The sequence below is a fragment of the Caretta caretta genome, chromosome 5, assembly GCF_965140235.1.
Source record: "Caretta caretta isolate rCarCar2 chromosome 5, rCarCar1.hap1, whole genome shotgun sequence".
NCBI lineage: Eukaryota > Metazoa > Chordata > Testudines > Cheloniidae > Caretta > Caretta caretta.
In genome coordinates this window covers 79,449,977-79,462,934 of record NC_134210.1, presented here as the reverse complement: position 1 = coordinate 79,462,934, position 12,958 = coordinate 79,449,977, and the positions used below count along the sequence as shown (strand labels likewise).

At 39.8% G+C, this 12,958-nt stretch overlaps 1 protein-coding gene across 6 annotated transcripts in view; it reads right to left on the bottom strand.

Moving 5' to 3' along the window:
• CSNK1G3 (casein kinase 1 gamma 3) overlaps positions 1–12,958 on the bottom strand; it is a 162,035-nt gene that overhangs the window by 95,635 nt on the left and 53,442 nt on the right. For all 6 annotated transcript variants that reach the window (XM_048849392.2, XM_048849394.2, XM_048849389.2 and 3 more), the window contains one exon: positions 10,325–10,394. In XM_048849392.2, coding sequence (XP_048705349.1) covers positions 10,325–10,394 — 70 coding nt within the window. The remainder of the gene's footprint in view (positions 1–10,324; positions 10,395–12,958) is intronic.

The window sequence follows — 12,958 nt, the reverse complement described above, 5'->3', positions numbered from 1 at the left end:
GCAGCTTGTCATGCACAATACTATCATTCCCAGCAGTTACAAAGTGGACACAGACTTCACTGCAGTTGACAACCCACTTGGTCAAAGACAATTTTTTTCTGTCTCTCAAGAAATGAAGACTTTGTTGCTCATGTTAATTTCCACTTCCACACTATATATCTGTTGAATTGGATTTTCCCAAATTTAGCATGAAATCACAGTCATCCACAATCCAGATTATTCTTGACCTGTCCTGTATCAGTTTGTCTCTGGATAAGGCCCTCAAATAATGTAACCAAGGAAAGGGGGGGGGGGGGGGGGGGAGATGGACACTTTGTTCCGGTGCAGCTTTTAGGACAACCAATACCTACATAGACATGTAAAACATTTTGTTTCTTATACTTTCAGAAACAAAATATTGGTATATCTGCTATATTGGATGGGTACCAATATTATCTTAATGGGCAACTCAACACTTCCAGTGTTAAAATTTAGAATTTCGCAAAAAGAAAAGGAGTACTTGTGGCACCTTAGAGACTAACCAATTTATTTGAGCATAAGCTTTCGTGAGCTACAGCTCACTTCATTGGATGCATACTGTGGAAACTGCAGAAGATATTATATACACAGAGACCATGAAACAATACCTCCTCCCACCCCACTCTCCTGCTGGTAATAACTTATCTAAAGTGATCACTCTCCTTACAATGTGTATGATAATCAAGTTGGGCCATTTCCAGCACAAATTTATAAATTCAGAATTTATAAATAAGCAATCTAGGTTTTTAAAAATATTTTATATATTTGGGTGCTGACTAGCCACCTCCTTTTCTAGAAAAAAGCCTCACCCATCTTTCCAGAAAAAGGCCCTTGATGAGAACTGCTATTCTCAGTTATAAAGCAATTAGGAGCACCTGTAGGCACAAAGGTGAAGTACAAGCTGCCTGAAGAAAAGAGTAAATGGGCTACTGTGAAACTAGGGAAACATCTGTGCCTCACACCCTCAATATAATTTGGCTGTTTAGAGAATATGGTGTTGGGTAGAAATACATACCCACAGGGCATATTTAGGGTCACAGTCCAGCGGGTGGTGTCCAAACTGGGACAGCCTGTCTAACAGTCAGCAAGAGTGGGAAAAGTCTGGTATGTTGATTGCCAGCCAGCAAAAAAAGAATATGTGTTGGCTGAGTATACTGTATTTCTGACTACTGTACACTCACATTATTCTTGAATGGAATTTGGAATTTTATCCAGATGCTGGAGAATATGGAGTGGTGACATTTGTAAGTAACATTACTGACCAGGACAGCCAGTTCTGAAACCATGTTCTACAAGTGTACCTATCTCAATCTACAGGATCCAGTTGAGACAGGCCTCAAGCAGAGTCTTCTCTTCAATTCAGTAGTAGAAGAACAGTCTCTCTGGGATCTTGCACAGGGTTTTACCATCATAAAACATGCATCTTCCAGGTTACTTTTCTATTGCAAAGGCCAAGCAGAGTCCTTCACAGAGTCTTCAAGCTCCTCTCCCTTCTCTGGTTATAGGAAACTGCTTGGTGTAGATTTTTTATGTTAGTGGTACGAGATGAGGGTGGTGGTTGTAAATATCATTCCAAATACAGTGGGAAACTTAGCTAAAGGGAAGGTCTTGCAGTATAACCTCAATGTAAGACAACTCTGGATTAGTTTCATCTCGAAGTTTGTTCCACAGCCTTGAATGTTTTGTCACAGGTTCTCACGTGCTTCATCCTGGGTTTTTTCCAGAGGAGCTGAACTGTCTTGATAGTTCATAGATGGAGATTTGTTCTGTAATATAGCGAGGAACAGACATAAAAGGCTTTGAAAATCAGAACCAAGGCCTTGAACTTGCAGTGTAAAGGGACTGGGAGCTGGTAGAGACATCAGAGTATGGGGTGATGTGCTCATGGTAGTTTAGCCTGTTGAGGCAGCAGGAAGCAGGATCCCTTACATGGTTCTCCCTTTCAGCTTCAGGTACAGTGAATTCCAATAATCCAGCCTGGATGTGATAAATATATAGACCTTTGTAACCAGATCCTCAAATGAGATAAAGGACTAAAATTTCCCAGCAAGCTGGAGGTTCAAAAAAAAAGCTAATCACTGATGATACCCAAACACAATGGCTCATTAATGAGCTTATTGGGACCACAAGGTTTTTCACCTCTTTGACAAATGTGGTGCTTATGCCCAGTGGGTGGGAAGGACAATATCCAAATTATCTTTAAGCATCATCTCCTCTTCCAACCAGCATCACATTGGTATTGCCTAGAACGAGTATGAGCCAGCTGCTCTTCATCCAGAAGCTAGTCTCTTGTAGGCACTGCAACATGTTAGTGGTGATGGTTGCATCTGGGAAAAATGAAACATACTACCAGGGCTATGTCCAGCGTTATATCCTGGTTTGAAGCCCAATTCATATCATTCACAATGTTTGAATTTATTACAGGTTTCATGAGCTTGGTGTGTGGGGAAAGAGAAAAGAATGTTGGCTGCCTAAGAAGCTCTCAGAAAGAAAGGCCTTGGGTCCTAGCTTGCACAATTCCTCCTTTAATACAGTGACTCCTCACTTAACATTGTAGTTATGTTCCTGAAAAATGCAACTTTAAGTGAAACGTTGTTAAACTAATCCAATTTCCCCATAAGAATTAATATAAACGGGGGTGTGTGTGGTTTTTTTTTTTTATATGAGAGAGAGAGAGAGAGAGAGAGGGAGGGAGAGAGATGTGCATTACCCCTTTAAGTATGCTGACCGCACTCTAAGTACATTGCCTTTTTAAGTAGATCAGAAAGTTGAGACAGCAGCTGCTGCCAGCAAGCTCCCTCCATCCCGAGCCCTGTCGTGTCCCCTCGCCCCCTTTTATGGAGATGGAATAAGCGGGAGCCATGAGCAGGGGGGAGGGGGACACCCTGACATTAGCCCCCCTCCTCCCCGCACAGCAAGCAGGAGGCTCCCAGGAGCAGCTCCAAGACAGAGGGCAGGAGCAGCACATGGTAGTGGGGGGAGAGACAGCTGAACTGCAGGCAACTGATAGCCTACTGGGCAGCTGCCACACAGGGAACTTAGGGGAGCGGGGAGCTGACAGGGGGGCTGCTGGTCCACCCTGGTTCCAAGCCCCCACCCAGCTAGCTCCAATGGGCTTCTCTTCCTGCAAGCAGCGGACAAAGCAGGTGGCTGCCAAACAATGTTATAAGGGAGCATTGCACAACTTTAAACGAGCATGTTCTCTAATTGATCAGCAACGTAACAACAAAATAACATTAACCGGGACGACTTTAAGTGAGGAGTTACTGTACACCAAGATGAGAACAGATTTCCAAGGTACAGGGTCACAAAGCCAACCTGCCTGAACAGTGATGGATGATGCTCATATCATCCATACATATATGACATGAACTGAGAAAAATGTAATATGCACTGATTAACTGAGCGTTATTCATGATCCCGGGTCTAGTTTAATTTCAGATAAGAACCGGTAACAATACCTTTCAGAAGTTCCCTGTATGTAAAGTGTTCTGGACTGCAGTAAGTGTACATTTTATACCTATGACTATCAGTTTTATTTACTTATCCTGTAGTTTTGAGTATTAGAAACAGCAATTAAATTACCTTTTAAATTTGACTTCTCAGTTTACTGCCACAGTGCTGACAGACTGATCACTTGCTGCGTAAGTAAGTATTTCCTGTCAATAATTCACTGAGTTATTCTTACTTTTGAATTGTGACTGTGTAAAAAGGAGTGATTGAGTTTTCACAAAACTTTTCAATTGGGTATGACGCTAAAGAAAAAGCACATCATTTATGTGAAAGATCGATAACACGATCTAAGGAAATTAGTTAATTTAAATATATTTACTAATCTAATTTCAGAAAACTAATTTCCCCAATTAATTTTCACTAAAGCACCAGCTCTGTTGGAATGCATGGCCACCAGCAGGGTACACACCAACAGAAGTCCATGTTTTTTCTTCTACACTCCAGAAAGCAGCAAGAGGTGCTCCCAACTGTGTCAATGCACCCAAAGATCTTTGGGCCCATTTGCACTACTCTCCTAGAGCATCTTATTCTTCGGGTCGAGATTCCTATCTTGTTTATAGGAAGGGTACTCCACAACCTAGAAGATTCATCCCATTCTCTTTGCGCCATTACTTATCCCCCAAAAATTGCCACGATGCAAGTTGTATTAAAGCACTCTGAGCTTCGTACCTTATTACCCCTGACTTTTGAAATACGGTGGGACACATAGAACAAGAGATTAAAAAAAAACAAGAAACATTTGCCTGGAAAGCAAAGCATAGGAGACTTGACTTATGATAATTTAAGTTACGAAAGGCCTATATAATGTAAACTGATCAGTTCCCTCTATTTTGCTCCATTCCACAATGAAAGATCAAGGGCTCAATGACCTTAGCAGCAAGTAAATTTAGAACCAATGAAAAAGGAAGTACTATTATATAATGTATGATCATCCTGCAGAATTTATTGATAAAGGAAACCATTAATTCAAATGCTATGGCTGAAATTCCCCCCACCCTCCCTTAAGGGCTGGATAATTTTACAACCACTGCCAACTGTACAAGGACAAGCTAAAGTAAGAGTTATCAAATTCCATGCCTCACGATGAAATCACTTGCAGTAACTAAGAATTGATTCCCCATCCCACTTCAATGTACAACTGGCTGGGCATATATTTTGGGGGAGTGGGAAGTCACTTTCCACTGAAGCATCAGACAGTGGTAGCTGCTGATGTCAAGCTAGAGAACATAGTCCAATCTAATGTAGAATTTGACTATGTGTATCTGATTATCAACATCACAATTCACATTAGAAAACTGAAGATTATTTTCGGAGCATATTTTAGAATTAAAAAGTTTAAGAAGCAAGTTAGAGTACATTTACCCTTGCTTGCCAACAACGTAAAAGCACAAATTGAGTGGTGAATCTGAAAGTTAATGAGGTACTAGATTAATTTAATCCACATGTCCTTTCACTATTACATAATGGATTCATACAAGAGTAAATCAGCCCAGACATTGTAATTGGTTCTGGATTTTGTGTATAATTGTTTTCAAGGCTTTTTTTTTTTGAGCGAGAGCGAGAGAGAGTGAGAGCGAAGTATGAGGGGATTCTCAGGCTGTTTTTTTAAACAAAAGATTTTTTTTTTCTAGTCTATGACTTCACAGATGTAGAAATGCATCAGTACATCATTCCATGGACAAAAGCTACTAAAGATTATGCAGAAAGCCCTGTCCTACAAATGTGTTTTGTCAGTTACTATTGCAACTAAAATGCTATTATTATTAACTATCATTATTATTGAGTTATTATTGATAACTCAAAAAGAACATCTTCTGTCAAGTGGCACACTACATCACTACACTAAAATTCACAGATCAGATATCAGCAGGAGTCAATTAAAATGAAATCACAGGAAATGTTATGCAGTTTCTATAACAGTTGACTAAGTAAAGGTGAACATATTCTATAAAGGCTTTATTATTTCAGCTTTAGAGAGTTACCATTGATGTCACTTGCATTCAAAACAGTTGCTCCTAATATTGTATTATAGGCAGAACAGGTAGCCATGCTTAACACATAATGTTAACAAAACCCTGTTTTGGTAGCTTATAACTGCAAATTTTAACTATTTGCGCTGAAGTTTCCATACCATTTGTCTGCCCCAGGCTGAATTATTTACTTTTTTTAAATTATTAATTTCAGCTAAAACGTTTCAGCTATTTCTCAAAGAGATCAAGAGAAAATATATTGGTAAGCATATCTTAAAAATATTTACAACCACTTTGTTAAGAACCTCTTATGCTTCCATGCTTTGAGGCATGGATTTGAAATTTGACAAGTCACAACACCCTGGTATCAAGGGTTTGCCTTTTGTCATCCCTGTGAAAACCCACAGGAATTTGGCCATGTTATAAGCCTCTTAATATCTTAGTTCACATAGTTTGGCAGCTAATTCTCTGAATATTTCATCTGCAGAGTGGTTATATTTCAGCTCAGGAATGTTGAGACGGAGGAGCAATTGCAAAGGAAGTCCTCAAGGCAGCCAGGGTCTGTTGTGGCAATAGCCACAGAAATCAAAAGCAGGGACATCATCTCCTGTACTCAATGCTCCTCCAGCCAGCACTAGGCAGGGAGGAGAATGAGAAAGTAGCCTGATTTGAATGCAGAGAGGTGGTAAGGGGAAGACTGAGTCTGGGCCAGGAAGCTAACCAGGTTGCAGGGAGAAGACAAGGAAAAGGAGAGGCTAGAGGGCAGAAGAGTCTATAATCTCTAGAATACACTCCCCTCCGAATCTGGAAAAAAACTCCGTTTCAACAATCCTCTGCTGTCAGCAAATATATGTGAAACCCACTGACAAAATGTGTACCATCTACCTCTAGTGGTTGGTCCACAGAAGATGACAAACCTACTGCAGCTTTCAGTTACTGTTAGAATTCTGCCATCATTTGAACTGTACTGTAGATCTGGAAGTTCTATCCCTCCTGTTGAAGCAGGAGGGAGTCGCTATGATTCTACATGATGGAATTTCTTTTCAGCTTGCTTTTTTAAAGGAAATTACATACAAAAAACTATACTAAAAGATTAAGATTTCAAAGTCAAGCAGTCAAAATTTAGGAAATGCCAGAATTAAGATTGTCAATACAACCTTAATTCAGCCCCCTTGTTCATATGCATGATGATAGTCTACACGATCACATACCATTTTTTTCCACAGAACTCCTGCCTCATTCAGTGCGCAGGATGAATAGTGCTCTGGAATTCATTACAGTGTATACTGAATGAGGCTGCTGTCTATACTACCCTGGCCTCATTTGTTTCAGAAGAAAGGTGTGTAGTAATTGAGGACAAGGACTTCAGTAACTAGTGCCTTAATTTGTATTTAAGGCAGCTGCATGCCATTCTGGAGAACGGGGTTTTAGCTCTACCTCTGCTACACAGTTCCTATGTGATTCTGGGCAAGTCACTTAAACCAAACTTTTCACAATCTGCCACTAACTAGGTGTTCCTCATTTTCTGAGAGCCCAACCTGAGACAGTAGGGCTGCAACTGAAGTGAATGGGACCTGTGCTTAGAATAAACAAGGCATCATAAAATGCATGAGTACTCTGAAAAATCAGGACCTCAAAAATCATGTGTCAGATTATTCACCCACAATTAGTGGACAGTTGGCAATTTTGTCTAATTTCTATGGCATGGCTTCCCACATCTGTAAGTCAGGGATAAAAATCACCACCTCACTTCACATAGAAGGTGTGAAGATAAAGATTCACAGGTATTTGCGAAGCACTCAGGTGATGGAGTGCCATGTAATAGACCACGAGAAAATTCTGTATTCAGTGCACAATTTGGACTGTCTGTACTGAAGACAGCATAGGCCCACACAAATCAATTAAAAACAAAACAAAATATTGAATTAAAAACAAACAAGGTGCAAACAAGGTGGCTGAATTAAGTTTGAACAATCAACCTTAATTCTGAAATTTCCCAACTTGAATGCTTGACTGTGCAGCCTTAACAATCTAATAATGTAGTTTTAAAAAAAATATAATCCACTATACCTGATCTTAAAAACCTTCAGTGATGAGGATTCACAACCTCCCTTGGAAGCCTGTTCTAGTACTTAACTATCCTTATAGGTAGAAACTTCCCCCCCTAATATCTAGCTTAAATCTCGCTTGCGGCAGTTTAAGCACATTACTTCTTGTCCTGCCTTCACAGTGGACATGGCAAACAACTGATCCCTATCTTTATAACAGCCATTAGCTTATTTGAACACTTTCTCAGGTCAGTCTCTGTCCCTCGCCCCCAGTCATCTTTTCTCAAGACTAAACACATCCAGTTTTGGGGTTTTTTTTAATCTTTCCTCTAGGTCAGGTTTTCTAAACCTCTTTTTGTTGTTCTCCTCTGGACTCTCTCCAGTTTGTCCACATCTTTCTTAAAGCATGGCACCCAGAACTGGACACAGTACTACAAGTGAGGTACTCACCAGTGCCAAGCAGAGTGGGACAGTTACTTCCCATGTTTTACATATCATATTCCTGTTAATACATGCCAGAAAGATAACAGCCTTTTTTGCAAGTGCATCACACTGACTACTCATCCATGATCCACTATATCGCCAAATCCTTTTCAGCAGTGGTAGCAGAATAATCTAGCCACTTATTTCTCATTTTGTAATTGTGCATTTGATTTTTCCTTTCTTAAGTGTAGTACTTTGCACTTGTCTTTGTTGAAGTTCATCTTGATGATTTCTGACCAGTTATCCAATTTGTCAAGGTTGTTTTGAATTCTAATTCTGTCCTCCAAACTGCTTGCAGCTCCTCCCACCTTGGTGATATCCACAAACTGTATAAGCATACTTTCCACAACATTATCAAAGTCATTAATAAAAATATTGACAAGTACTAAATCCAGGACAGACCCTTGCAAGAGACCACTAGATACCATCCTCCCATTTTGACAGCAAACTATTGGTAACTACTCTGAGTATGGTCTTTCAACCTCTTATGCACCCAACTTGGAGTAATATCATTTAGAACACATTTCCCTAGTTTGCTTATGAGAATGTCAGGTGGAATTGCATCAAAATCCTTACTAAAATCAAGATATACTGTAGCTACTTAATTGAAAGATGGGTAAGGAACTGGTTAAAGGGAAGACTATAACAGATCATACTGAAAGGTGAACTGTCACACTTGAAAGAGGTTATTAGTTGAGTTTCTCCAAGGATCAGTCTTGGGACCAATCTTATTCAACATTTTCATTAGTGACCTTGGCACAAAATTTGCATATCACACAAAGGTGGAGGTATTGCCATTAAGGAGAAAGACCAGAAGATCATACAAGAAGGTTTGGACAGCCTTGAAAACTTGAATAAAGAGAAATGGGATGAAATTTAATAATGCAAAGTACAAGGTCATGCACTTAGGGACCAAAGAATTTTTGCTATAAGCTGGGGATGCATCAGTCAGAAGCAATAGGAGGAGAAAGACATGGGGATATTGGTCAATCGCAGGATGATAATGAGCCACCAATGTGATGCAGCCATGAAAAATGCTAATGCAATCTTAGGATGCATCAGTCAAGGTATTTCCAGTAAAGATAGGGAAGTGTTATTACCATTATATAAAGCACTGGTGAGACCTCATCTGTAATGCTGTGTGCAATCCTCATCTCCCAGGTTTAAGAAAGATAAATTCAAACTGGAACAGCTGCAGAGAAGAGCTACTAGGATGATAAGAGAAATGTAGAACCAACCTTCAGAGAGGAGACTTAAGGAGCTTAGCTTGTTTAGCCTATCAAAATGAAGGATATGGGGAAATATGATAGCTCTCTATAAATACATCAGAGGGATAAACACCAGGGAGGGAGAGGACTCATTTAAGTTAAGGGCCAATTTGGCACAAGAACAAATGAATATAAACTGGCCATCATCAAGTTTAGGCTTGAAATTAGACGACGGTTTCTAACCATCAGAAAAGTGAAGTTCTGAAACAGCCTCCTCCTCCCACACACTAAATGTTCATATGCGCCCTGCTGGCATGCACTAAAAGTTCCCTTGTACGCTTTAACGTGCTCCCATTTCAGAAAGGGTAGATTACAGTACTACGGAATTTTAGTGTGCATCAGAAGGCTCTACATGGATACTTGGTGAGCAGCACACACGAGCTTGCCACAACTATAGCCTGGTCTACACTGGGGGGAAATCAACCTACATTACACAACTTCAGCTATGTGAATAACGTAGCTGAAGTAGACGTACTTAGATCTACTCACCACAGCGTCTTCACGGCAGTGAGTCGACTGCTGCCTCTCCCCCGTCAACTCCGCCTGTGCCTCTTGTGCCAGTGGAGTACAGGAGTCGACGGGAGAGCGCTCGGGGTAGTATAGACATACCTTAAGTGTTTGTACAGACAAGCCCTTAGCACACCAATTCACACCCACAACTTCTATAACGTCTAAGGTTTGAGTACTTGGAAGCTATATTTTTCAATAGGTAAAAAACTATCAGTTTACAATAAATCGAAGTTAAATACATACACGCACAATTGCAAAAACAGTGTATAAATATACTACAGAATATATTTCCATCAGAGTGAATAAGCCAGTACCGACATGAAAATATTCCAGCAATAAAGTTATATAGGAAACCGAATGGCTTTCAGTCTATTTTTTGTTTTGCTGCTATGGCTACCTGCTGATTTAAAAAGATGTTAAAGGACAGTTACACCCCAAGATCAGTCAACTCATGTTTAATCCATTGTCAGTTTTCACATTATTTTACAGTCTGATACACTGTACGTATGTTTACCTCCAGATCCTAATTGCTTGTAGAATCTGTATTCCAAATGTAGCTGTGGTGCTCTGGACTTCATTGGCTCCTGATTTAAAAAAAAAAAAAGTAAACAGAAAGGATTTAACCTTTAAAATAAGACAGTTTATCTCAATTACAGTTTTTGCATTATTTACTATCCATTGCTCTAATAATCAATATATAGCGAAGATGTCTTTACCAAAAAAAAAAAAAAAAGAAGTTTTACACTGCCAATACTTAGTGAAAATGTACATGGTGAAACGAACTGGTGTTAACAGATTACAGAAGGTTAACCAGTCCCCATCCCAAACTAATTCTATATTAGATGGTAAAAAAAAAAAAAAAAAAAAACGGTCAAAACAGGATTATTTGGGTTGCGAAGGCAAGCACTTGAAAGTTAGAAAATGCCAGATTTACAGTTGCCCATGAAATCTTCATTCTGACCTCTGTGTATTGAAGGAGACAGGAATCATGTGGGAAAAAAGTATGTGATCATGTAATTAAGTATGTGATCAGGTAATTAGTCACACGCACAAGGGGGTACAATTAAGATGTAGAGGTTAACTATAAATCTGGCATTTCCAACCTTTTGAGTGCCTGATTCTGCAAACTAAACATTTTACCATAGTTTTTGTTTGGTTTGTCTGCCTGTTGAGAGGTTTATTTTTTTTTAAATAAAGTTCTACTGAGTGCACCAACCCCTCATTATGTATCAGTGGGTAATGAAGCCTGAACCTTCACCATTACAGCACAGACTACTAACTCTTGAGCTACAGGACCAACTACAATAACTGACAGTAGGCAAGGCTGTTATCCCAGTGCGGCGGGGGGGGGGGGGGGGGGCAGGCGGAAGAGGGAGATGGGATGGGACTGCTGGATCCAGGAGTAGCCTAGAATGACTACACTTTGGCTTCTCTTTCCTTCTTCTGCCACTTCCTCCCTGGAAATTTGGTAAGAACATACCCAGGCCGAGTCCCCCAGGGGCAGCATAGGCCACTAGTGCCAGGGGCTCTGCCCAGGGAGTGGGGAGCCCAGCTTGGCTTTCTTCTCCACCCCTGTCCATCCATACAACTGCTCTGGCAGCTCCCCGGTGTTCCCAGTACAGCATGTGCTGCTGCAGCAGCAGCTTCTTAGCCCTTTTGCATGTTCAGTTATTTTGGCAAGCTGTCAAAATTTTCCTGAGGAACACATGAAAGCAAGGGAATGGTGAATTTTGTTTTTTTAACAGTTTATATCTCAGCAAGAGCTGAAAGGAAATTTCATGACAAAAAAAGCATTTCCCTCGTTCAAGGACACTCCTCCCTTTGAGCATCTAAGATCTCCAGCAAACAATGAAAGAATGAGAGTTTCTCAAAGAAAAGGTACCAAGAATCCTTTACCCTTGTAAGGGTTCAGCAATCTAAATACAGGGGGTGCTAACCAGCTGACTTTGTAGATCTGGGATAGTAACACATTTAATATAAACTCAATGTAAGTGAAAATGCTGTTCTATAAAAAAAAAGTTGTGTAAAGCACAAGAAACTGATAATAGCTGTGATCCTTTAGAAGTCATCTTTCAATTATGGGTTATTCAGAGCCTTCCAATAAAGCATATCACTTGATCACCGTTACGTAACTGGCATATCTAGTTAAACTAGTTCGAAAACTTGGCTAAACTGGAGTATCACTGACTAACGTACAATATATCAGTCTTTAATCCAGTTGTACAGAATACTGCTTTCTCCCAAATGCATGGGATTAAAATTTAGGATCACAAATACACAAAATTAAATAATATAGTTGAAATTTGCTGTGGTAATAAAAGTTTTTCTAAACTACGCAATTATGCTGTAACTAGTATCATATAATGCAATATTACTGTCCCATGAACTGTTATGTGATATCTTCCTCTTATAAGGGTAAGGAGGTATGTGTGTCTGATCTGCTCAAACACTCAGTACAGAACTGCATTTTCATGGGAAAAGGGAATTCACTTAAATGAAGGGTACATACCTACTTAGACTACAGAGAGCATTTAGAGATTGGTCTCAAAATAAATGGGAGTGTTCCAAGTCAGTGGTGGAGAACTGCTGGGGTAGAACAGTTGTGGGAAACCACCAGAATGGAATGCATTGACCAAGTGCAAAGCAGCCAAGCAAACCAATCTGAACGCTCTATACCAGCTGAAAATTCCCTTAGCCAAGAGGAAGTCTCCAATGGCCATGTTATCCAGCTTTAGTGCATTTTTCACCATTATCTGATGAATGAATTGAGGGATTAGTTATCCACCAAATAATGCGTAGCGTAATATTCTACCAGTTGAAGACTTGCTTTAATACTGGAAAAAAGTTGGATAACGTATCTGATGAACAATGTTCAACAATCTCTGCTTCATACACTAAATGCAATTCCGACTGTAGTTCATTTCACATAACAAATGGTTCCAGTGAGAGAGGACAATGCAGAATTATCTACAGAGTGTATTTTGTTTCCATAGGTAACAATATTGAGAACACACACAGTTGGCTGTAATAGATATCTCTAGCAAGATACAAGAGCATACTTAAAGATAAACTCACCTTGTCCTTGAACTTGAATTTAAATATTGTAAAGAAGGTTTTTCTTTACTATCTAAACTCCATCTTAATAAAA